The sequence below is a fragment of the Vipera berus genome (assembly GCF_964194415.1).
Source record: "Vipera berus genome assembly, chromosome: 2".
NCBI lineage: Eukaryota > Metazoa > Chordata > Lepidosauria > Squamata > Viperidae > Vipera > Vipera berus.
In genome coordinates this window covers 42,845,722-42,872,138 of record NC_138203.1, presented here as the reverse complement: position 1 = coordinate 42,872,138, position 26,417 = coordinate 42,845,722, and the positions used below count along the sequence as shown (strand labels likewise).

Sequence of the window (26,417 nt, the reverse complement as noted above, 5' to 3'; positions counted from 1 at the left end):
TTCTAACTTCACTGTTTCAGACTCTTACCTCTTTGTTGCATTCCATCTTCTCACCCATTTGAGTGTACTTGCTTAGCACTGCCTGTCAGTTAAAAATGAATTGTTCTTGTTATATTTAATTTGTTAATTGTGATGCCTAGAAATATTACATGACACATTAAATAGGCATAGGCATAATATTGTTATCAGTCCTGCCAATTTCTAATAAGAATACTGATAATTATAGTCAAATTCATTTAAAAGACTTTGCAGCCCTCTAAACCAGAGGTCCCCAACTTATGGGCTGCGGCCCATTACCAGGCCATAGCCTCTTGGCCGCCGGGCCACCTGAGTAGCTGGGCATTGCACACCCGTTTGTGCCTGCTCACCCCCCGTGCCACTGTTGCCGCGATTGTTGTGCGGGAGGTGGCAGCGTTGCTATCACCTGGCAGCAGTGCCGTAAGCAGGTGAGTGGCGGCGTGCCACACACAGGTGGTGGCATTGCCACAAACCTTGTGCAGGTGGCAGCACCGCCACAAGCGGCAGGTGGGCCGCAACACGATCCTCACGCTGGGTGGTGGCATGAACCGCACACCAGGGCGGCATTGCTGCAGGCCGTGGCATGATCCTCGTGCGGTGTTGGTGACATGATCCTTGCATCGGGGGTGGCATTGCTGCGGGCCGCAGTGCAAGCCTCACACTGGTGGTAGCATCACCGCGAGCCTGGCGGCAGTGGTGCCACAAGCCTCACACAGGCGGCGTCACCGAGAGCCTTGCGCGCATGCTCGCAGCTCGGTTTGCGTGGTGCGCATGCACAGCCTGTTTGTACGTGTGCACATTTGGCCACATTCACATTTGCGCATGCATGCATAAGGCGCCTGCCCTACCCTCTCCCACCGGGCCACCAATTCAAAAAGGTTGGAGACCCCTGCTCTAAATGGGTAAGCAGCCTCTGATATGTAGAATGTCAGATAAATTATAGTGTTACATTTATATTAGATTGATGCTTTTTAAGATTCATTTCTATAAAAATACTTCCAGACTTTTTTTGTACAATTCTTAGAAAATTTACCCTCCAAAATAGCTCAAATTGCTCAAAAAGGCCCCCAACAACCTGAAAAGACTTTGGAGTATTCCAAAGGAGATAACGTTTATCAGGTTTCCATTATTTAAAGTAGGTATCAAAATACCTGAACTAACAAATGTAAGACTGAAGCAACTTTTACTACAACAAGAGGCTTATAAAGATTAGTGCTTACCTGTTGATAATATATATGCTTGATAAGGGCATTTTTTATTTCATCAAATTGTATATCAACCATTGTTCCTCTCGATTTTTGCTCATATTTAACGTTTTTCTTCTGGTATTCTTCAACATTGCTTATAATTTCATTCTAAGTATTACATATAATACATTATTTTTTGTATTATGCAAGGTGTTAGCCAACAGAATAGTATGAAGTCAAAAAATTATAGTTGAAATATAGTTAGAGCAGAAATACATAGCTTAATATAAAATAGTACTGTTTATATTAAAGCAATTGTGAATCAGAGGGAATAATTTTGAAAAGAACCTTCTTAAACAATCAACGTATAGAGTAGGTTTCAAATATCTATACATAATTATACATGATTGTACTCAACATTATAACCATCAATCATTTCAATTACATACTATACAGTAGTGTGTATAGTATATGGGGATTGAATGAGAAAATCTAGGCATTAACATATATCACTCTTAACCAGGATTAAGCCATGATACATGAAAGAACATAGCCCATCTGAATATATTTTACCCTTCTAATTTGCAGGACCGTCTGCTACCGGGGACGACTTCCCATCGCCCAGTGCGCTCACACAGAGAGGGCCTCCTCAGGGTGCCGTCGGCCAGACAATGTCGGCTGGCGACCCCCAGGGGGAGGGCCTTCTCTGTGGGAGCACCAGCCCTTTGGAACCAACTCCCCCTTGACCTTCGGATGGCCCCAGACCTCCGGTCCTTTCGCCGCGACCTCAAAACTTTTTTCTTCCATCAGGCTGACCTGGATTGATGATGGGTTTTTAAATATGTTTTAATTTTTAACTGTGTAGTTAATTTATTTTGGGGCTATTATTTAATTTTTTAATTTTTGTATTGTTGTTTTTTATTGTTGTTAGCCGCCCTGAGTCCTTCGGGAGATAGGGCGGCATATAAGTCCCAAAAATAAATAAATAAATAAATTACATATATGAAAATTTCCAGAAATGAATTTATCATAGCTTTCCATTTGCTAATAAACAAGCTATTCTCTGAGCTAATAAACAAGCCAAAAACTATGGATAAATACTTAATCCTTGATATAAAACTGGTTTCTAATTCTGCTGCTTCTAGAAGTGATTTGGTAGAATTCTGGATTTTCTTGGTCTTACAATCACAGGGTTTTTGGTGTTGAGCAGTCTGACCTGGTCTGATGGGTTAGGGTTGGGGTTTTAATATATTTTAATTACTGTTTTATTGTTTTAACCTGGGGCACTTATTTAATTCGTTTTTAACTTTTATATCCTGTTTGTATTTATTGCCCTGTACACCGCCCTGAGTCCTTCGGGAGAAGGGCGGTATAAAAATGAAATAAATAAATAAATAAATAAATAAATAGGGTATGAACACTTTAGATCAGCTTTTTGCCAGTCATTTTTTTCAAAACCATATGAGATACTGCAGGGAGTTTGCCTTGTCTAAAATTGGGAGATGGTTAAATTCAATTAAAACATCTTTTAATTTTGCAATCTGGTCTAGCTATATTCACAGCAATTATCATTCCTGGATTATTAGCATTGAAAAATGCTTTGGATAGTTTTGAATACATATTTTTAAAAAGACAATTAAAAACATTAAGATTAATATGGATTAAGAAGTTTCAAATAAAGAACTGGAAAACGTGACATTAGCAAGTTAATAGTTATGAGTCAAATAGTAATAAATATGTTTCATGTGTTCCACATTAGAATGCTAGGAAAAGGCTGGTGTTCAATTTCATTATGCTCCAAGTATAAAATCATGGAGGGAATTCTTACATGTATATGGACCTATCCTACCAACACAAATATCCACAAATTTGTTAATATGGTTTTAAGAAGAATAACATGTTAATTTTGAAAGCCAGTTTGGTCTAGTGATTAGGAGAAGCCAGGAGATCATGAATTCTAGGAGGATGTGCTGGATATGTTTGCTTCTCTATCTGTAAACGTAATAAAGGTGTAATATAAATAACTTTATACAAATAAATAAAATAAAGAATGCAATGTTAATGGAAACAGAGACCCACCATACTTGATTCAGTGATATGTGTTCATTCTGTTGTGAGTAAAAAGAGTATTAAATTATTTCATATGATTTAAGGTTTAATTATACTCTGGTCAAATACTGAACTGCTTTCTCTGTGTATTCTGATGTGTTTATATCTCCTTTCTCCTTTTCTTTCATTCTTCCGTAAAGCAAAGTAAATAAAAACAAAAAAGCCATAGACCCTAATTTGTCTGTAACAGACAACTGTGACTAAGTGTATGTTTTGAATTTATGTGCTGCTAACATGAAGGAAAAAGTAAAAACAACTGTGTTTGTGTGTGTGTATGCCAACTGCATACACATATTTAACAAGTTACTATTTAATTGGGCTGAAGCTATAACAACTCTTTCCTCTGGCTGAGCAATTCTTGATAGCCGGGATTGGCTAATCTCAAACATACAAAATCACAGGCATGCCCTGAATGGTGTCATATTTGATTCAACATAAGCAAAATAACGAATGTAATGATATCTAAATGATTCTCACTTTAGAACCATATCTACTATTTTTTTATGCAAAGTTCAGAAACTAATGATACAGTCGGAACTGTTTTACAGTGATAATTTAACTTAGAACTAGTTGATCACAACTCATCAGCTCTGTTTAAAGCATGAATTTTGCTTATATACTTGCCTCTAAAAGATAAGTTCCTAAATAACGAATTGGATAGCACGGAGCCCCAAAGAGATCTTTCAGTTTCCCTTGATTTAATGTTGTATTATTAGTTAAAACATGGGTAATATCCTTTGGTGTATTTAGTGCTGCATAAATATTGGCTTTCCCAGCTTTTAAAACTCTGAAAAAAATGGAAAGATAAATATTTCAAATGCAAATAAGATTCTATTTCAAAACTTAAATTTATAAAAATAACTTTTTCCCATAGTCTTTTCCACAATCACAGAATGGATATATGTACATATGTGTTTGTGAATATAGGTGCTTGTATATGTATGTAAATCTCTCTAACAATACTCCATTACCTAAAAAAACTTCCTATCTATTATTATTACTACCATAAGTGAATGTCATTGTTCAAGTTCTATTAACTGTTCCAGGTAGAAATGATGCTAACGGAAGAAATAATACCAAAGAATAAAACACTGAATGCTAAATAATTAAAACAACAATAAAACTGAGACATTTTCTACTGTTAAATTTAAGTGCTATCAACCTATTCCCAAGTTGACAGAAAACTATTTCAGCTTAAAATTTGCTTTCCCCATAACCAATTTTTATCCTCTTTTGCCTATTTGGAATCATTGAAGTTATTTGATTTTCTTCATCAGTAAAGAGTGACAAAATCAATCAGATTTTTATATCTTGGATGTTGCAGTTGGAATGGTATCAGAACAAACAGGAAAATATTGCTTTAATATTAGTACATCTAAAGATAACTTATTTCTATCTCATGGATGGGACTGAGACAAATATAACATGGCAGAAAAATGTTGCCCTGGTAAATTTGTGTCATGGTTTGATGTAAATGGGGAAAGATTCTTAAAATAAAAGATTGGTATACATGCATGTGTGTTTATATACATTTGTATACCATCCCATCTAGGATTTATCATATTTACATCCTACAGTGCACATCTCGCACCCTCTCTCTGAACTGCACATCTCTCACGCACTACCTCACACACCATGTCTGTACCCCACCTCTTGCACACACATCTTGACTCTCCCACACACCTTTGTATTTCCTCCCTGTAATAACATATGGGAATAGAATAAGGGTGGGTGGTTGGGAGATATGCTCAGAGAAGAGAGGGCACACCCACAGATGCACAAGGAGAGAAAGACACAGAAAGGAACTAATTTCTCAGGCTGTAAAAGAGATGGTGGGAGATTTGTACCACCAGACTTGGAAGAGTCTGTAAATATAGCCTTACAATAAGTAAGGTAGAATTAGCTTATCTGGTCATGTGTCCAGTCTAGTCCACTTGAGAAGTTGACACTCCCCCACCAAGCTGCAGCCATTTACAATTGCCTAGGGCTTGTGATTTCTTGCTGGCTCTGCCAGCGACTTTGGTTTGGGAAACTGGCAAGAAGTTGCCTCAGCTATTGACTGTGGGATTCACTTAAAAATAGCAACTGGAACTACAGGGATTGCCATTGCTAAGCAATGCAGCCCTGCTTTATGATCACTTTGCTTAGAGACTGAGATGCCATTCCCAATTGCCATCTAAATCAAGGGCCACCTGTACAAAAACAGAATTTTGTTCCACTGCTTTGTGCACTAAAAATATACTCATAATTAATGATGCTTAATTACAGAGATTAACTCATATTAAGAACATATCAGATAAAGAATACTACAAAAGATCTGATATCACGCTTAGTAACAAGAAAAAAACACAATTATTTTCTAATGACTTAATCATTCATTAGATAAAATTTAAGCTCTTGTCCCTACCTTATCAAAGAATCTTCTCGTTTATCACCACTTATAATAAACAGAACAACATTCCATCTGTGGAAGGCTCCTGCAGCACCAGAACGACTGAGCTTTTCACGCCATCTTTTAGGTGCAGATTGCATTTGAGGTGAATAAAGAGAATCGTTTTTAATTTTATAACCCCATTCATAAGTTGTTTCATCAAGCCATCTGCCACTTTCGGCACTATTAATTATGTAGTCCTTAGTTAGTACCCATTTTCCTGAAAAACAAATGAAGTGTCAACCACCCAATTTTTGTGTAAACAAAATGGTGTCAAACAAAGGTCAAATATAAAAATAAGCAAAAATTCTTAAGACAAAACAATTAGAGATTAAATGATATTTTACATTACTATATCTAACCATTTATAGAATTTTTTTTTTGAATGTATATTTTTCCTGGGCATCATTAAATCCTGTTCTTAGCTTAAGACCTATATATATATATATTTAGTGGCATATTATATTATAATAAATACTGTAATCCTATGGAAATATAGTCACAGGTAACACATTGCCTATTTTTTTGTTATTTATTCATATCAGTGGCAGCAATACCACGCCTTTTACATAAAAACCAACTTTAACTTGTTTCATATTTTGATTCCAATCAGTTTCATTGGAGAGCAAAGCAGATTGTGCCACTGCATAGTAGTATTTTACCAGATGGTATTTCTATAGGTGCTAGTTTTGGATGCCAGCAATCATCTCATGAAAAGGTACTCTCAGCCTCTTTGGGACAAGCTATTATATTATGCTATAATACAGAATTCTCTGACTGAAATATATGTTATAGCATATTTTAAGGGAATTGATAAAAATAATAGTGGTGGCTTGAATGAAATCATAATTATCAGATAGTTAAATGCTATAACTACATCAAGTACAGATAATAGTAATTCAAATTTCATTTATTATACATGTTATTAAAAATTCAGAACCAAATGAGAGACATTTGTGTCCAATCCAGATAGGAATATTGTGAAAATATGTGGTCATTCTTAAGGGGGACATTTTAGGAAATCTTGAATTTGTTAAGTACCATTTCTAATACCGGTGTAATAAATTACTGCCAAAGTGCATTCTCTTTCTGTCTAAACTCTGATTAGACAATTTTCTCACTAAGAGACTGTAATTTTAATATTTGAACAGTTAATAACTATTAATGATAAAGAGGAGAAATGGAACTTGTGTTCAAGTTATTTTTGCACAAGCATGATTGGAAACAAATAGACAAAGTCCATTTAAACATAAACAACACTAATATAAGATATTCTGTTCACATATACTCAAAGACTATGTATTGGATTTCTAGAAGAAATATGAGAAACATCAAATAATCTAAATATAAACAGTAATAACAATTATACCTTGGCCGAGTCACAACAGAGAAGAAAAGGAACAAGCTAGCAGATTTCAAAAGATTACTAATTCACAAATATTCTTACACAATTAGTACTTTTTATAGTACAGGCACTGAAAGAAGTTATGATCATTTTGTACCCTTACAACCATTGCAGCATTCCCATGATCATGTGATCAAAATTCAGATGCTTGACAACTGACTCATATTTATGACGCTTGCTGTGTCCGGGGGTCAGGTGATCAGCTTTTGTGACTTTCTGACAAGCAAAATCAATGAGGAAGCCAGATTCACTTAACAATGGTGTTACTAACAACTGCAGTGATTCACTGCAGTTCAGAACAACTGCGGCAAGGCCATAAAATGGGGCAAAATTCACTTGTCTTACTTAACAACCGAAACTTTGGGCTCAATTGTGCTTGTAAGTCGAGGACCACTTGTAATGACTAACACAGAGGGAAACGGTGTAACAAATAATCCAAACTTTCTTAATGAAGGTTATATACAACTCAATACAACTCAATATTCAGAGTTGGGAAGAGTTAACTTCATGCAGTTAATTCTCCTGTGCGCTGAAAGAACAGAACCTTTTCCCAAAATGGGAAACAGCAGCACTTCCATCCCTCCATAGGGGAATACGCTAGTGAACAGCAGCATTTCCATTCTTCTGGAGAGGAAATGTTAGTGAAGCCCAGTGTTCTGAAAGATTCAGAATGGTGGCTTTTATAGTATTTTCCCCTCTGGAGGAAATCCGTCTGTGCGCTGAAGGAATGGATCTCAAATCAGGCAAAAATGCTACCAAATGCCACAATTTTTGCAAATGTCCTCCCCAATGAGGCAAGAACCCAGGCCTCCCAAGTAGGGCAAGAGACTCATGGCCTTTCCTTGCCCCACCATTCATTGAAGCGGTCATATGGTATCTTGCTTTACGTCAGCTTCAAAATAATAACCAAGATTCCAGTACCAATTGGGGTTGTAGATCAGACATGTCAAACACAAGGCCCGGGGGCCAGATCCGGCCCGCGAAGTGGTTTCATGCGGCCCACGAAGCCATCCTGGAAACAGTGAGGGAACGGCCCCCACTGCCTTGGCCCTTGCCCAGAGACCCTCCTCCTGCCAGAGACCCTCAGATCTGTCCCACTCCTGCCCAGGCCCCCATAGGCACCCTTGATGTGAATGATATAGAGCTGGCCATGCCCACCCAGTAGGCCATATGCACTTTAGCCACACCCACCCAGTAGGCCACACCCACCCAGGCCACACCCACCCGGCCCCCTGAGGGCAACTGCAATGCTGATGCGGCCCTCAATGAAATTGAGTTTGACACCCCTGTTGTAGATGGAGGGCTATCTACATTCACCTTGTATCCTCACACCCTCAGGTTGGTCACTGTCTTGGCAATCTCCAAATTAATTAGAATATCAGGATTTCCTGATCACAAATGCCTATATATTTCAAAGAATTAAATCCCAAATAAGTATGCTATGTTAAAAACTGGGAAGCCAATATTACTGAGTATAATTAATTTAATGCAATAGAATGATTACGTTAAGGAGGAAAACTTATGTACATTTAGCTTATTTTTATTTATTTATTTTGGAGCTGCCTGATTCCTTAAAAACTCCTAGTTTTTACAATTAATAATTAGAAACAATTTACCCTTTGAACAGTGGCAGCAGCAAAATTTCACAAAGTTACTATAACTCATGATCGAGTTGCCAAAATTATTCATTTGAAACTTTGAGAGATTTGGATCCGTAAAAACTACTGGTAAGATTTTCAAAAATGAGTAGGTAAGATCTTACAGGATTTTAAGATTCAAACAGACAACCAACTTATTTATAACATGTCTGATATAAGAAGAAACTCTGCTTCATTGATGTTCCTATATCAGGTGATACTAGGATTAAGGAAAAAAAAGTGTAAAAAATTATGAACTACCGGGACTTAAATATGATATCAAAGTTGAACACTTAATGAAAAAGAAATCCATTGTTATACCAATCTTGACTTAAGGCCTTGTAGTGATAATTAAGGGACTTCCTCAATATCTGGAAATACTGAATTTACCAGACTTGAACACCTTATTTTTACAATAAAATTTTCTAATGCCTCTGACAAAGCCAAACTCCCTATCAGTTTGGAGGGATACATTCCTCTTACTAGGATAAACTCAATTGGAGGCAAATCATTATGTACTTTTTTTTTAATTCCATTTATATCCCGCCCTTCTCCGAAGACTCAGGGCGGCTTACAAGCTTCATGCGGCCCACGAAGCCATCCTGGAAACATATTTTATTAATGGAGATTATTAGACATATTACCAAAAGATATATTTGGAGAAAAAATAATCAGACAGCTTCAAAGGTAATAGAATATAAAAATAAAATAAGTTCAACAAAGTTTTGTATTTCCAAATATGGAGAAAGAATAACATTGAGCCAAATACAAGTAGCCCTCGACATACACCATTTGTTTCATGATCGTTTGAAGTTACAACAGCACTGAAAAAAAGTGATCCGTTACCATTTTTCACATGACTTTTGCAACATCTCTGTGGTCACATGATCAAAATTTGGAGGTTTGGCAACTGGCATGTGTTTATGACAAGCAAAGTCAATGGGGAAGCCAGATCCACTTAACAACCATGTTACTATCTTAACAACTGCAGTGATTCACTTACACCAAACTTACTTTTGTAAGTCAAGTTATAGATAATGCATTTTATAAAATTACAAGGTAATGTTATGTGTGGATGACACAAAAATTAAGCATTGGATATAGTTCAATTTCTCCAGTATTAAATCATTTGGAACAAAAGCCACTACAAGCCTAACAGCTGGTTCTAGGAGGACCTTACTATGCATTAACAGGGTTTCCACCTAATACTGCCATTCATGTTTAGGAATGGTAGTGAGAATGGTTTGAAAGCTAAGGAGAGGAATAATGAATGTGTTAACATAAACTATTTCTTGAATTTTGGCCTTTAATTCATTCAGCTTAGCATTTTTACTTCCATTTCTGCACTTTGCATAATGGTGCTTGCTCTCAATGCATGATGATGTGGATGTGAGGGTGTGCAGCCCCCTGAGCTCCGGCTGGTGTACTTGAATGCCAGGTCTGTCTCTAATAAGGCTCCTCTCGTTCGTGACCTGGTTGAGGGTGAGCAGGCGGACCTGGCTTGCATCACGGAGACTTGGTTGGGCCCAGAGGGCGGGATTCCTCTGGTCGACCTTTGCCCACCAGGTTTCCGGGTGCTGCACCGGCCTCGGGCTCAGGGTAGGGGTGGGGGTGTGGCTGTTGTTATGAGGGAGACCTTGTGTCCGCGGGAGGCCACCGTTCCTCAGATAGTCGGGTGTGAGTCTCTCTTTTTGAGATGCGGCCCTGGTGCGCAGTTGGGCTTGCTGCTGGTGTACCTTTCGCCTAGTCACGCAGCAGCAGCCCTGCCTGAGCTGCTCGATGTCCTCTCTGGGCTGGTGGTTGAGTTCCCCAAACTTATAGTTTTGGGGGACTTCAATCTACCATCGCTGGGAGGATCATCTGAGTTGGCTCGGGAGTTCATGGCTTCCATGACGGCCATGGACCTGACGCAAGTAATTTCGGGACCGACTCATGAGGGAGGCCACACCCTTGACCTAGTTTTCTTATCTGGACGGTGGTTAGATGATCTTGGTGGGGGCTCTCCAATTATTATGCCCCTGTCATGGACCGATCATCATCTCCTGCGGCTGGTCTTCCGTTTTGCCACCCCCCGCCGTGGGTGTGTGGAACCAATTAAATGGTACCGCCCCAGACGCTTAATGGATCCCCAGAGGTTCCAGGCAGCGCTGGGGTCCCCACCTGCCTCCCTTGCTCACAGCTCGGCAGACGCCTTAGTGGAAGCCTGGGAAAGGACGGCCACTGAGGCTCTTGACCGAGTTGTACCCCTGCGGCCCCTGACCCGGTGCAGATCTCGTCGAGCTCCATGGTTCTCTGCGGAGCTCCGGGAGATGAAGCGTCGGAGACGGGGCCTAGAGAGCGGTTGGAGGTCCAGCCGATCCGAATCCGACCGATTGCGACTAAGAGCCCACATTAGGTCTTATCTCGCTGCGATAAGGGAGGCGAGGTCTAACCACTTCGCCACCCTTATCGCGTCCGCAGATAATCGCCCGGCCGCCCTGTTTAGGGTGACTCGCTCCCTCCTAAATCAGGAGGTGAGGGAGGATCCCTTGCAGGGTCGTGCCGAGGAGTTTAACCAACATCTGTCGGACAAAATCGCTCGGATTCGGACCGGTCTGGACTCTGACTGGGCAGAGTCTGACGATCAGGACACGGGCGGTCTTGTCGATATCACCTGGGAGGAGTTTGATTCTGTGACTCCGGAGGAAGTGGACAGGATCATGGGGAGGCTGAGCACCACCACATGTTTATTGGACCCGTGCCCTTCCTGGCTGGTCTATGCAGCCCGGGAGAGGACACGCAGCTGGTTCCAGGCAGTTATATCGGCTTCTCTGAGTGAGGGTAGCTTCCCCGCCGTCTTGAAAGAGGCGGTGGTGAGGCCTCTCCTCAAGAAGCCTGCCTTGGACCCAGCTGTATTAAACAACTTTCGTCCTGTCTCCAACCTTCGCTTTCTTGCGAAGGTTGTTGAGAGTGTGGTGGCGCATCAGCTCCCTCTGGTCCTGGATGAAGCGGATTATCTAGACCCATACCAATCGGGTTTCAGGCCCGGGCACAGCACGGAGACGGCATTGGTCGCGCTGGTGAATGATCTCTGGAGGGCTCGGGACAGGGGATATTCCTCTGTTCTAGTCCTATTAGACCTCTCGGCGGCTTTCGATACCATCGATCATGGTATCTTGCTGCGGCGTCTCAGGGGACTGGGAGTGGGAGGCACAGTTTTACAGTGGTTCTCCTCCTATCTCCAGGGACGTTCGCAGTCGGTGTTGGCAGGAGGGCAGAGGTCGACCGCGAGGTCTCTCATTTGTGGAGTTCCTCAGGGGTCGGTCCTCTCGCCTCTCCTGTTCAACATCTACATGAAGCCGCTGGGTGAGATCATTCGTGGCTTTGGAGTTGGGTATCATCAGTACGCTGATGATACCCAACTTTTCCTTTCGACCCCAAACCACCCCAGTGATGCCCTCAACGTGATGTCCCGGTGCCTGGAGGCGGTTCGGGTCTGGATGGGGAGGAACAGACTTCAACTCAACCCCGACAAGACTGAGTGGCTTTGCATACCTTCATCCCGGGTTTATTCGGATATTCCACCTCTGGCTATGGGGGGTGAACTATTACCCCCCGTAGATAGGGCTCGCAACTTGGGAGTCCTCCTAGATTCACGGCTCACCTTGGAAGACCATGTAGGAGCTGTGACTAGGGGGGCCTTCGCCCAGGTTCGCCTGGTGCGCCAGTTGCGGCCCTATCTTAGCCGGGATGATTTGTGCACGGTCACTCATGCGCTCGTGTCCTCTCGTCTGGACTACTGCAACGCTCTCTACATGGGGCTGCCCTTGAGGACCACCCGGAAGCTCCAACTGGTACAGAATGCAGCCGCGAGAGTTGTGTTGGGAGTCTCCCGATACTCCCACGTTACACCGCTGCTCCGTGAGCTGCATTGGTTGCCAGTTGTCTTCCGGGTGAGATTCAAGGTACTGGTAACGGTGTTCAAAGCACTCCATGGCATGGGGCCGGAGTACCTTAGGGAACATCTGCTGCCGGCATCAAGCTCCCTGCGCCCTGTGCGTTCCCACAGAGAGGGCCTCCTCAGGGTGCCACCGATCAGAGAATGTCGATTGGTGGCCCCCAGGGGGAGATCCTTCTCTGTGGGCGCTCCGGAGCTGTGGAACCAGCTACCGGTAGAGCTCCGGATGGCGCCCGATCTTCGCTCCTTTCGTCGCGATCTCAAGACCTTTCTGTTTGTACAAGCCGGCCTAGCCTGATGGGGATTGGTGGGGTTTTTTATTTTGGTGGTTTAGTTTTTAACTTGGTGTTTTAGAATTCTATTTTAACTGTTTTAATATGGGCAACTATTTAATCTCTTTTTAACGTTTGTATTTAGTATTTTATTCTGCCCTGTGAACCGCCCTGAGTCCTCAGGGAGAAGGGCGGTATACAAATATTATTAAATTAAATTAAATTAAAAATAAAGAATAAAAAAGTATGTTTTTTTTTACTCAGACATTTCAAATTCTATTCTTCTTTGTACTGCAGCACAGTAATCCATGTCACGGTTTCTACTATATTTTCATGTACCATTCTTTTCCAAAGAATCATTATACAATTGGTCACTGTATCATCTGAAATAACTAAACTATATTATATTTACCTGCTGCACATGCTGCTAGAAACTTTTCACTCTTGCAGGGCCTTTTTGCTATAAGATGAGTACAATTTTTATACTGCTAAAGAAAAAAAGAATTATTTAACAATTAGCAGGCATCTTTACTGTGGATCAGCACATTCCATTAACAAGTAACTCTTAGTGGGATTCACACAATAGTATGGCTGCACAGAATATTCTAGGTTACATAAAATGGTATGAGCATATTTGGAGTAAACCTGAGCTTTAGTTGTACTTGTGGCAATATGATCAAAATGTGCCAAAATGACTTATTGTGCCCTGTTAATAAGGAATACTGCAAGAGCTAGAGGCATGACTAAAACTGGTAATTTAGGTTATCCCTTATCTTACTGAAAAAATTATGTGAAAAAGTCTAATGATCAAAGCCATAAGTCATAGGTTAATACCTATGAGTCCATTTGGTACTGTGCTTCCTTTTCTTATCTCATGCCTTAATTTCTTACTTTTTTTCCATTCTGCAAATGATACTTATCCTGAAAGAAAATAATATATGTATATATGTATCCATTTATACCAAGACAAGAAACTGAGTTCAGTTTCCAATCAGAAACTCTTTCCAATAAACCTGCTGCAGGCCCATAATTACCTTATGTATTTTTATCGAGTACTATTACTTACCTCACTGTTAAGGAAAACACAGTCTAATTTCAGAAGCAATTGGATTAGAATCTCCTTTTCTTCATTCTGAAATCCAGTTAACTGAATCTGTGGTTTCTCAACGACCCCTTCCATCTATTTAAAATAGTTACATGAACAAAAAAAGTATGACTGAAACTTCAATTATATTGAGATCAACAAGTTTCTGTTCAAATTCTGGTAACATTATATATACCGGTAGATAAAAAGGGTCAGCAACAGGGACATTGCTTCGTCTCTTTTAACCAGACAACATATACTCAGTTTTGACTAATAGCTGCCTTGAGACTGCAGGTATGGAAATGAAGCACATTTTCATCTCATGAGTGGCCAGAAGATTAATGGTCAAGTACTTCTCAAGTAAGAAAGCCAGCAAAAGATGTTCCTATTGGATATAATCACCTTTGCAATTAGGAATTTATGAGGCAGTGTAGGGTGAACTGCCTACCCACTTATTTTCATACATACCCAGTGTGTGTGCCCAGGGCAGTTCTACTAAACAACACATCTTTGGGGTCTGGTAATTTTGCTCAACCATTCTTTCACAAAAACCCTCCAAGGTCAGTTCTGGTGAATGTGGCTGCTTTCACAGGGCTATTAAATCAGCCCTCCCATTTAATTTCTCTGATGCCTACTCTCCATTCTTAGTAACCCATCAGCACCAGATGACTGATAATTATATAGCTGACATAAATGCTAGCTCTCTACATGGGGCTGCCCTTGAGGACCACTCGGAGGCTTCAACTGGTGCAGAATGCGGCCGCACGAGTTGTGATGGGGGTTTCCCGATACTCCCATGTAACACCTCTACTCCGTGAGCTGCACTGGCTTCCGGTTGCCCTCCGGGTGAGATTCAAGGTGCTGGTAATGACCTATAAAGCCCTAAATGGCTTGGGTCCGGGATATTTGAGGGAACACCTGCTGCCAGCATCAAGCTCCCTTCGTCCAGTGCGCTCGCAGAGAGAGGGTCTTCTCAGGGTGCCGCCGGTAAAAGATTGCCGCCGGATAACACCCAGGGGGAGGGCCTTTTCTGTGGGTGCGCCTGCCCTCTGGAACCAGCTGCCCGTGGAGCTCAGGACTACCCCTGACCTACGTTCATTCCGCCGAAACCTGAAGACTTGGCTCTTTGAGCTCTCTGACCCAGGCTGAGAATTTTAACTGGGTTTTATTTTCAGGGATAATTTAATCTTTTATTTGTCTTTTAACTTTGTATTTTGTATTGGTATGATTTTAAAATGCCCTGTAAACCGCCCTGAGTCCTTCGGGAAAGGGCGGTATATAAATCTAATAAAATCTAAATCTAAAATCTAAATCTAACTGCCAGCGCTTGTACTTTACTTTGTCAGCCTGATGGGAAGTCCTGTCTACTTTGCTACCTAACTCCAGGAAAACTAAATTAGCCAACCAGTAATGCAATAACTAATTATTTCATATGATGCCAGTATTCTTTCTACAGTTATGGGATTTATGTTTATGTCCACAGTTAAACTAAATATTGGGCTGTAATCCAGGCATCCCACTCAAGTGAAGATGATGTAAAGGGTCACGCAAAACTTTTTACCCGCAATAATTTCGGCGTGACTAGCTGAAATAAAACTAAAGCAGGACCTCAACTATTGCGACCAACAGAACAAATCTTTAATCCTATGTAAAAAAAAAACAACAGCACTAAACTAAACTCAACCTAAGCATGCATTGGCTCAGATTCCAAGCCATCGATCAGTGAAGAGCGATTAGCCAATTTGTTAACGATCTCGCTCTCCTCAAGACATTTCAAATCCAACAGCAATAACTATAGAAAGAAAGAAAGAAAGAAAGAAAGAAAGGAAGGAAGGAAGAAAGAAAGAAAGAAAGAAAGGAAGGAAGGAAGGAAGGAAGGAAGGAAGGAAGGAAGGAAGGAAGGAAGGAAGGAAGGAAGGAAGGAAGGAAGGAAGGAAGGAAGGAAGAAAGAAAGAAAGAAAGAAAGAAAGAAAGAAAGAAAGAAAGAAAGAAAGAAAGAGAAAGAAAGACAGACCCAGACTTCACAACCATTTATACCTGGAGATGAAAAGATCAGCTCCTAACCTCAAGTGCCGCAATCTTCACCTTCTTGGCGCAGTTACGTATCCTGTTACGCCAGAAGCGTAAAGAAAACAAATCGCTTTGGGACGGTGGGAAGAAAGATAAGGGAAATCGCTATCAAGAGCCCCTGAAGCGAGTGCGCATCTGCTCAAGACCGCCGTGGTTCTTTACACGGCGATTCCCCACCCACGGGTATAACTTGCCACCCCACCAAAGCTTCCAAAGTGGAAAGCATTCTGACCACCGAGTCCAAAAAGCCCCTGAGGAAAAGCCGCCACCCGTCTGTCCCCTCTTAACCCTCAGCCCATCGCTACCCAAAACGGAGCCATTACCGCGAAAAGTTCCTTCCGGGCCCCGGCGGCTTCTACAAATCTCCTTCTCGTTCCCGCGCGCGGTTCAGGCTGACTGGCTCCTCCCCCGGATGTTGGAGCCGTTCCGGGCCGTAGCTACTAACGCTGGTTGGTCTCCGGGGTTACCAGGCTCGGAACGCAGGGGCGGCTGGCCTACCTGGTAAGTGACGTCGGAATACGTCTTCCTCGCGGTGAGGGGGCCTCAGGTGATGATACCTCTTAATCAGGGGTCTTCAAACTTGGCCCTTTTATGACTTGTGGACTTCAACTCCCAGAATTCCTCAGCCAGCAAAGCTGGCTGAGGAATTCTGGGAGTTGAAGTCCACAAGTCATAAAAGGGCCAAGTTTGAAGACCCCTGCTCTTAATGCTCCTCCGCGCCCCTCCCTGAGATTCAGGTTCTTGACCTGCTGTAAAAAACAAAAACGTGGCGGCATTTTGAAAACTCTCCCACGTATTTATCTTTGCGGAGGGTTTCATCTTCCTTCCCTGCAGTTGACGAAGCCGATCCTGATCCAGGATGTGTTAGCTTTAAAGATGTCTCAAAGATTAACCTTGCATCCAGAGTAAGAGACACCGCTCGTGTGGGCGTGTTGACATTGTGGCTCGTGCCCGTGTACTCGCCCTTTTGCGTTGCCTTGCCTCCTTCGTTGCTCGTCTGAGATAACGGACCGAATGCAACGGGGTTTATTTTTCAGGAGCGTGCAAGCTCGTGTATTTTTTTAATAGGTCTGTATTGTAACTATCTAGAGAAGAATTGGATTCGAACTGCCCGTTCAATATAAGATGGGCAGCTATAAAAGTGTTTTAAATAGTTAAAATAAATAGACATATAATGTGATAAAAATACAGTTGGGTAGTTAGTATTGATTCACTGTTGTGTGAACTTTAAAAATAGAGCCAGTTTACTAAACTACAGATTACAAAGGTACATAGTTTTGATTGATGTATAACAAAGTAAATATAAGATGCTCATGCTTACAACTATTTTTGCTTCTTTCAACACTCATTCTTCACACTAGCCTATACGCTGCCCACTACTTTATTATCAGCATATGCACACCTTTTTTTATTAAGATGCATTCATTTATCTACTTACACTGTTCTTTTGTTAGCTGTGTATAATTTACAATCATTCATTCTATTTTCTTTGTCAGACAAAACTGTTTTCATCCTTAATTCCTTAATTTTAAGTTTCAGACTAACATTCACTGAGTTTATTCAGGTTTTCATTCCATCAGTTATACTGAAAACTACATGTAGATTCATATCCCCAACTAACAGCTCTAATATCAGCACAGCATTCCCTATATATTTATAATTATGTACTGTAAAACCACCAAGGAAGCATCACAAATTCATGTCTTACCCCTATACTAGATGTACAAACATCCATTAAACTTTATTTTTTTGCATGCTTTGTTTCTATCACATGCATTTATTTCTATCCTGCCTTTATTATTTTTACAAATAAAGGAGCAAACATATCCAACACACCTTCCTCTTATTTTCCCCACAACAACCTCATGAGGTGGGTAGGGGCTATCCCTAGCTCACCCAGATGGCTCACCCAGGGTCTCCAGTTTCTAGCCTGGTGCCTTAACCACTAGATCAGGGGTGTCAAACTCAATTTCATTGAGGGCCGCATCAGCATTGCAGTTGCCCTCAGGGGGCCGGGTAGGTATGGCCAGGGTGGGCGTGGCCTACTGGGTGGGCGTGGCTAGAGTACATACAGCCTACTGGGTGGGCATGGCCAACTCTACATCATTTGCATCAAGGGTGCCTATGGGGGCCTGGGCAGGAGTGGGACAGATCTGAGGGGTCTCTGGCAGAAGGAGGGTCTCTGGGCCAGGGCCAAGGCAGTGGGGGCCGTTCCCTTACTGTTTCCAGGATGGCTTCGCGGGCCACATGAAACCACTTTGCGGGCCGGATCCGGCCCCCGGGCCTTGTGTTTGATGTGTCTGCACTAGATGAAACTGAATATAATAGAATAGAGCTGGAAGGGACCTTGGAGGTCTCCTAGTCCAGCCCTCTGCTCAAACCAGATACCTATATCATTTCAGACAAGTGACGTCTAGTCTCTTCTTAAAAATCTCCAGTGACAGAGCGCCCACGATTTCTGAAGGCAAGCTGTTCCACTGGTTAATTGTCCTCACTGTTAGGAAGTTTCTCCTTAATTCCAGATTGCTTCTCTCTTTGATCAGTTTCCAACCATTGTTTCTTGTTCTGCCCTCTGGTGTTATACAATTCAGTAATCAACTATTAATTCCGCATTTGCACAAAATCCCATAATTGGACCTACTTATATGTTTTACCTGAATCAGCAAAGATAAACATTCTCACATTGACAAATATTTCAATGAGATATTGAAGAACATTGTAGAATGTTAAAAAAAAATATGTTACAAAGAAACACCTCATTTATGATTAAGGAACCAGGTTGACTCTCCCACCCCTTTCCTCCAATCCTGGCTGCATCTGATGTGCCCTTCACTTCTGCAATGTTACAATTCTAACACACCTTCATATCTGGCTTTTTTATCACTGCTGCTTTTCTTCATCTGTGCAGAAAACATACGCTTCACTTGCGGACTTCTATGTGGATTGGTCTGCCAGTGCTTATTTTTTTCTTTTTAGGAGTTGTTCTGTGGAAAGCAGGGCTTTTTTTGTCATAGAACGCTCAGAACGGAGTTCCGGCACCTTTTTTGGATGGAACCTTGTAGGGTAGGCAAGGCGGGTTGTATGACGTGTGAGTTCCGGCACCTTTTTCTTTTACAAAAAAAAAACACTGGTGGAAAGTATTTTATTTTGGAAAAAAATGAATAATTTGTAGCCCAGGATGGAAATAGGGGTCTTTGGTGCTTTCTCAGCTTGTTTGTTTTCTTGCAGACATTTCATTACCCAGACTAGTAACATCATCAGACACCAACATCATGGTGATGTTACCTAGTTTGGGCAATGAAATGTCTGTGAGAAAACAACCGAGCTCAGAGAGCACCAAGGACCCTTCCCTTCAGTATTTTATTTTAATAATCAAGAATAATCATAGGAGATTCTTTATTCCAAATTAAATTTGGAATTTATTTCTCTCATTGTCTCAGCTATCCTTTAATTTTAATACTGAATCACCAAGGCTGGAAACTATGGAAAATACATTGTGACAATAGATTGCTAATCTGCATCCTGCTAAGCTATCAACTGACAACCAAGTACCTAGGGAAGAATAATTAACCAGACAAATACCTTGTTCAGTCACATTTCCCTGTATCTGCAATTAGGGTGCCCAGACACCATCTATACAATGAAAGGCAAGTCAGCAAACACCAGGAAGGACAATTAAGATTGACCTGGTGACAGAGTCGTATATTAGAACCAACACATAGGCAACCCATGTCTCCCCAAGCCCAAAGGACTACTCCCACTATAAAAAGTTTTGGAACTCCATTTTTCTCTGTAATCCCCCAAAACAAACCCCTTGTAATGGGGAAATAAACGGATCAACTTCTAGCAGTGTGCCTTGTGTCTTATTTCCCTGCATTCTCCCATTTTGAAGAAAGGAACCCAGGAAAATCCTTCTAATACTTAACATCTGGCAAAAGCCTGCTTACCACCAACTTTCAAATTGCAAATTTGTGTAGTAGCCAATGCAGTCAAACAGCATCTAGTTGAAAACAAGCTCCTTCCAACTGAGCAGAAATTTTGGCTGCACAAGACCAAACTTTAAGAACAACCGCATACAGAATGCAGTAGTTATGTGCGCTCCTAGAATGGTGCATTTTACACTTTTGTTCTACAAGGTTCTCAAGGCTCCAAAGTGTTGGTTTTGATCTCTAAAGCCTTCATAGCATGGGACCAGCTTAACTGAAGGTTGTCTCTCTCTAGGTACATTAGTGCACTCCATTAGATCTGCCAGAGAATGCAGGCTAGGATACCATCAGCTCGGGACCTATGTTTGGTGGGTACCAGGAGACATACAGTACCTTCTTTGGTGTGTTGCTTGCTTTCTGGAATGTTCTTCTCCCCAAAACTATATTATCTGTATCCTTTTGATATTTCAGAAAACCCTCAAGATCTGGTTATATTACGCCTGGGGCTCCTAGAAAACGGGAGAGATGCTTAGATGGTTCCATTACTAAGCTGGTTATTGTTACCTCATCACCTAGAATTTGTATCTCTGTTAATGTGATGTGACACACACACACACACACACACACACACACACACACATATGTGGCTTTTAATATGTGGTACCACTGCTTGTTCATCATGAATCACCTTTGGCGAGTTGGGTAGCCATGTAAACTTGATTAATAAAAAAAAATGATAAAATAAAATGTGCATTTTATGTATATAAAATTCTTTATGGTTGAATATTGGGTTCCAAAGGAAAAGATATATTAAATATCTATATGGGAATTGCTAATAACCAACATTCAGTGCTTTTTGTTATTTGGGCCCCCATATACTGTCTTTATGTGACAGCTTAACATTTTAGGCTTATGTTTCATAAATGGCAACATCTATATAATTGATGCTAAAGTTGACAAGATCATGTTTTCTTTCCTAATATAAGTATCTGTCTCTTCTTAAGACAGCTAAGCTTACAACTGAATAATATATGTGAATCATAGCAGTCATGAAACTATTGGCCACTTATCCATAACAGTAGTCTCCAAGTGACCGTAGAAACATGAATGATGTTTTCTACCAAGTATTGTATCTTTTCTTTGATATGTTAAAAAAAATGGCTGCATTTGGTAGAATTCCTGAGAACAACAGTTCTGTGTAATTATGGTTTATTATCAGAAAAGGATATTTCTGTTCCAAAGCCCAGCTCCTTAATATTCTGAATGGGAATCTGCAGAGATGCAGAACCCAGTTATGTGAATTCACATGTGACTGCTAAAAATATTCTGGAGTTATAGGTAAGCAACCTGTTTTTTCTAGTTGTAGACAGATAGAATAGATGCTGCCAACACCTCCCTCCCAAAAGAAACAAACCACAAACCATTGAGGGAAAGAAAAAAAGAAGGTATTGTCATGTTTTTTTATTTGCTAGCAATTTTACAATCAAGTTTTTATACCCTTGTCAGCAATCAAAAGGAATTGGACATTTTGTTTTCTATATTTATTTAGAAATGGAGTGGAGAGATGATTTTTCTCTTGATTCTTTGAACTTGGATTGTTTGCTAAGCACATTTCCTGGAAATCTGGAGGTTCAACAGGTACTTGGTGACATTGATGAGAAACTAAAGAAAAATACTTCATGGTAAGCTGTTTTGTTTTTTCAATATTGTATATAATCCAGTGATGACATATCTGAATGGTTTTTCAATTACTGTATTTATATAATTCTTCTATCAGTATATAGTTTGACTACTAAAGTGCTGCTTATTCATTTATGAATTTTACAAAACAGTTTGCAATATGGAAGAACACAAATGATACATCTCTTTTCAAATAGTTAGAACAGTCAAATTTGTGCAAGGCTTACATGGCTGCTTTAGAAACTTCCTGGCTATCTTTGCAGAGGTGTGCAAGCAGTCTTTTTGATTCAAGTCAGAGTAGTTTCTGAAGCATGACAGATTAGCACAGATATCACAGCCCAATAAGCTAGTATTTTACAAGCATTATAATTAACTTTATTTATTTGAAATATGGGTACTGCATTTTCTGACTTTCTGGAATGAAATAAGCCCCTGGGTATGGTAACTATGGTGGTGCTATTCTAACCCATACTACCTTTATATGCAAATATTTCCTTATAATATTCATAAACAAACATTACTTACATTGGTTTTCCCAAACTAATGGCCAAATTGGATTCTGGGAGTTGAAACTCAGACATTTTGAAGGTGCCCAAGTGGGAATAAAGCCAGTTGCTTTGAAAATTATAAAGTGGTGACATTAGTTTTGTTTTATGACAAATTAAGTAACAAAATTACAGGGTGACATAAAATGTTGACATTCTGCAAAAAATAGAATAATATACTAAAAATAGTGAAAATACTTCTTTTTCTTTTTGATTTAGTGTGGATCAATGCCTTAAGGAACTAAAATTGGAATTAAATGAAACTTGTTCCGATGAGTTGCTGCAGGACACAACAAGTTACCTTCATTGGCTAAATAACCATGATTTCAGTTCAACCAAATTCTCTTCAGCCCATCAAGGGGAATTAATCAAGTTCCTCCAAACATTGGTGAAAATGCTACTTTTTATGTTATGATGGTTAATAGTTTTATAGCACTCTTGTTCTTTTGGAATTTAGTTGCTATTTGCTAGTGCAAAATGCAGTTAAATTTAAAAATTGCAATATTTCGTATGTTTCACAAAACACTGAATTTTGGATAATAATGTCTGGTTTACAAGGTTTTCAACCTTAGGGGCACATTTTAGAGTCGTGTAGATTTTTCAGTTTAGTACTTATGTCTTGAGAGTAGATCAACACTGTTTGATACAATCAGTTGCATCCAGGCTGCACATGTATTACACCTGTTCTTAGATAAAATTAAATTTGTAATTAGTTAAGAACATAATGCTAATGATACTTAAACTTGTATGGACAAATGACCTGTTTCACTGGCTTCATATGGAGATAAATAGGAATGAGTTGAGCCTGGGGAACCTTGTAAATCAGGCAACTTATGGGTAGATTCTCCCCCTCCCCTGACTAAAATTAACTTCGGAGGAAGGACGAGAACCTATGAAGCAACCCTCTAAGCCAGTTGAGAATTATGCTGTAGTTGATGGCATTGAAAGCAGTCATTAAATCACCACCAGAGCTCATCCACAATGGCAGTTTACAGTAATCCAGTAACACATATCGCTCATTGGAGCCTTGGTGGAGCAGTGGGCTAATGCCTCCTTAAGTAACACCAGCTGCCTGCAATTAGTGCAGGTTCGCATCCCACCAGGCTCAAGGTTGACTCAGCCTTCCATCCTTCTGAGGTAGGTAAAATGAGGACCCAGATTGTTGGGGGCAATAAGCTGACTTTGTAATAATGCCGCTTGGGTGTGTGTGTGAAAGCCCTAATAAGCAGGCATATGCATAGAATGAAGGCTACTGCTAAGCTTGTAAGCCGCCCTGAGTCTTCGGAGAAGGGCGGGATATAAATGGAATTAAAATAAAAAAATAAAATGTAAACATTATTAAAGTAAAAAAATGTATACAACGTAGAATAATAATAATGAAAAAACAACTAAACAATACAAGAAAAATGCAGCATATCAGTTAAATTGAAGTTTAAAAAGTGACAACCTGTCACCCAATGCTCCATGGACAACTTTGATCTTAATTAGCTTCCAGAATATTATTTATTATATTTTTATCTACCCTTATTACTTTATAAGTAACTCAAGGCAGTAAATATTCCTAGTATTCCTTCCTCTTCCTATTTTTTTCCACAACAACAATGCTGGGAGGTGAGTTGAATTGAGAGTGACTGGCCCAAAGGTACCCAGCTGGGATTCATACCTAAGGTTGGACTAGAACTCACAGTCTACTGGTTTCTAGGCCAGTACCTTAACCACTACCCCAAACTGCTTTAAGAAGGATGGCATAGGACTTAGTTCCCAAGAGAGGATATTCCAAAAAGCCAAAGCACTAGTTAAAAAACATTGCCTCTTGGCTGCCATTCTCCTTATCTCAGAAAGGTGCCATACAACTCAAAAGTTCTCACGAAAAGAACATACCAGTTGAGCTGATTTAGATAGATGAGAGGAATTTGTTTTTCTTACAAATATGCACTGAAAAGACCTGGAAGTTTTTAATATGGAATGTATAATTAATACACACACACACACACACACACACACACACACACACACACACACACACACAGAGAGAGAGAGAGAGAGAGAGGTTTGTTTAAACTGGCAAAATGAAAATGAAATGTATATATTTGGAAAGTCTAGATTTTAAGAGATGATGAAACTTTATTTTGAAGATAAATATTATTTACTTTAAATAGTTATTCATGTAAGTTGATACCTTAATATATCATTTGTCATTTATCCTTTCAAGCAAAAATTACTGAAGAATGAACAAAATCAAGAAGAAACAATTCTTCATTTTCTCCTTGAACTCTCCAATCAGTGTGGTGTCTTATTTCCCTGTACTCCAAGTGGAGCATCTTTTGAATTCATATCCAGTAGTTCCATTCATGGTATTGAAGATGATACAGCAGTAGATGTTCACTGTATTTGGGATGATATAAGATTACACCTTCGTCGCTACTTAGTACATCAACTGCAGAGTAATCAAGAAACAAAAACTGGTACTTTACAACATCAACTGCAATTTAAAACTCAATGCCTGCAGCACCTCTTGTTTCTTTATCCTGAATCTGAAGTTCTAGTCAAGTATCAAAAAATGCAGAAAAAATTGGTTAGTAATCTTTTGCAGGAATATGCTCAGGATAAGAGTGATGAAATGACTTTTGAAAACATTGTTCATAATTACAAAAGTTCAATGCCTGCCTTCTGTGCACTGATAAAAGAAGATTTATATATACTAAGTGGAATTACTGATTCTTCTTCTCTACTGAAATTTATTAATGAAACTTATTTGGATACCTTTACTGAAGAAACCACTATTGTTCTTCACATGCTTCGTGAGCTTCAACTTAAAGGAAAGGCACTACATGCTGTAAAGACCAGCAAAAACTCAAAGAAAAACAGAGGAATGGTTCAAATTGGGGGTTAGTGGCATTTTCTTTATGTTCATTAATTGTTTTCTCTTGTATTATTTCTGATACAAATTTTAACTGATTCAGCAAAAGATTTAAGTGCAAGAATGTAATTAATGTCAGGTTATATATAGTATACTGCCATGTATACCTAAAGAAATACAGTCCTAACTTCAGGATTACAGTTCTCCCCAACCCTGGAAAGATTAGGCGGGATAACCTTGCTTGCCTGCATTAACAAAAAAGAAACAACTTTCCCATTTTAAAGGTAAATTTAGTGTGGAGGTTGGGGAGTTAGCTTTTATTTTAAGTTCAGTGCTTTTATTATCTGCAAAAATTGTATAGATTGGCAGAAGTTTAATTTCTGTATTCTCTAACTGCCATATATGTATAAGACTGGACTTGTTTTGATTTTTACCCACTAATTACATCCAGATTGAAGTAACATATTTATTAAAATTATTATATGTAATTATTTATATGGATTATATTACTCTTAAACTACAACATTCATCATATTGTTTGAGCATACATAATTTGAAAAGAGTCATATGCATTTGAAATAAAAATAGAAATCTATTTCTGAAACCTGGAGACATTGCTCAATATTGTTAAAATAATTAGCATTTCTTATTTAATTGCCAAAGTAATATACACCCTTATCAAATTATCTTATTAATTGTATAATATGAGAATATGTTTGAACAGAACATGGGCTGCATAAATGGCCTGTCTCAGATTCTTATTTTTACTGCTGTTTCAAATTCCAATCTCTGTTGCCACAATTTTATAATGGAAATGGCATGTATAGAGATGCTGCTTGAGTATCCTTATCCCAGCACAATTGGGATCTGGCAGCTCACCAGATAACTGGTTAGTTTCTTGACAGTCCTAGTGGGGTAGATAATGCAACATATTGTTTTCTTCATTTCAATCATGCATTCTACCACATTTTGTTGACTGGCAGAGGAGACAGATTGGAACATAGGGAAGGGAGGTACAAATTTTCCTCTTTCTGTATGGTGAGCTGTATGCACAGATAAAGAAAGGAAAAAAGACACATCAGCTATTTTTAGATGGGAGGATATTACTTGAATATTCAGTTGGTGCTGTTATCATATAAATGAAAAGTTTTCCATGTGTGTTCTTGGAGTACATCATCTGTAATAATCCTAATGTGTGAAATAAATCGGCAGAGGATACTTCTAGAACTTTATAAGGAAAAATGGGTTCTGTTTCT

At 39.8% G+C, this 26,417-nt stretch overlaps 2 protein-coding genes across 2 annotated transcripts in view; one reads left to right on the top strand and one right to left on the bottom strand.

The window, feature by feature from the left end:
• SLF1 (SMC5-SMC6 complex localization factor 1) overlaps window positions 1-16,516 on the bottom strand; it is a 39,316-nt gene extending 22,800 nt beyond the window's left edge. Inside the window, exons 1-7 of the mRNA XM_081321759.1 lie at window positions 16,118-16,516; window positions 14,063-14,176; window positions 13,409-13,484; window positions 5,722-5,965; window positions 3,939-4,101; window positions 1,239-1,373; window positions 29-82 (exon numbers count right to left, since the gene is read on the bottom strand). Coding sequence (XP_081177885.1) covers window positions 29-82; window positions 1,239-1,373; window positions 3,939-4,101; window positions 5,722-5,965; window positions 13,409-13,484; window positions 14,063-14,176 — 786 coding nt within the window. The 5' untranslated portion in view covers window positions 16,118-16,516. The remainder of the gene's footprint in view (window positions 1-28; window positions 83-1,238; window positions 1,374-3,938; window positions 4,102-5,721; window positions 5,966-13,408; window positions 13,485-14,062; window positions 14,177-16,117) is intronic.
• A 4,999-nt stretch (window positions 16,517-21,515) lies between these two features.
• The window catches only part of KIAA0825, a 173,584-nt gene continuing 168,682 nt past the window's right edge, over window positions 21,516-26,417 (top strand). The window contains exons 1-3 of the mRNA XM_081321758.1: window positions 21,516-21,758; window positions 22,521-22,689; window positions 24,514-25,189. Of these exons, the coding sequence (XP_081177884.1) occupies window positions 21,628-21,758; window positions 22,521-22,689; window positions 24,514-25,189 (976 nt within the window). The 5' untranslated portion in view covers window positions 21,516-21,627. The remainder of the gene's footprint in view (window positions 21,759-22,520; window positions 22,690-24,513; window positions 25,190-26,417) is intronic.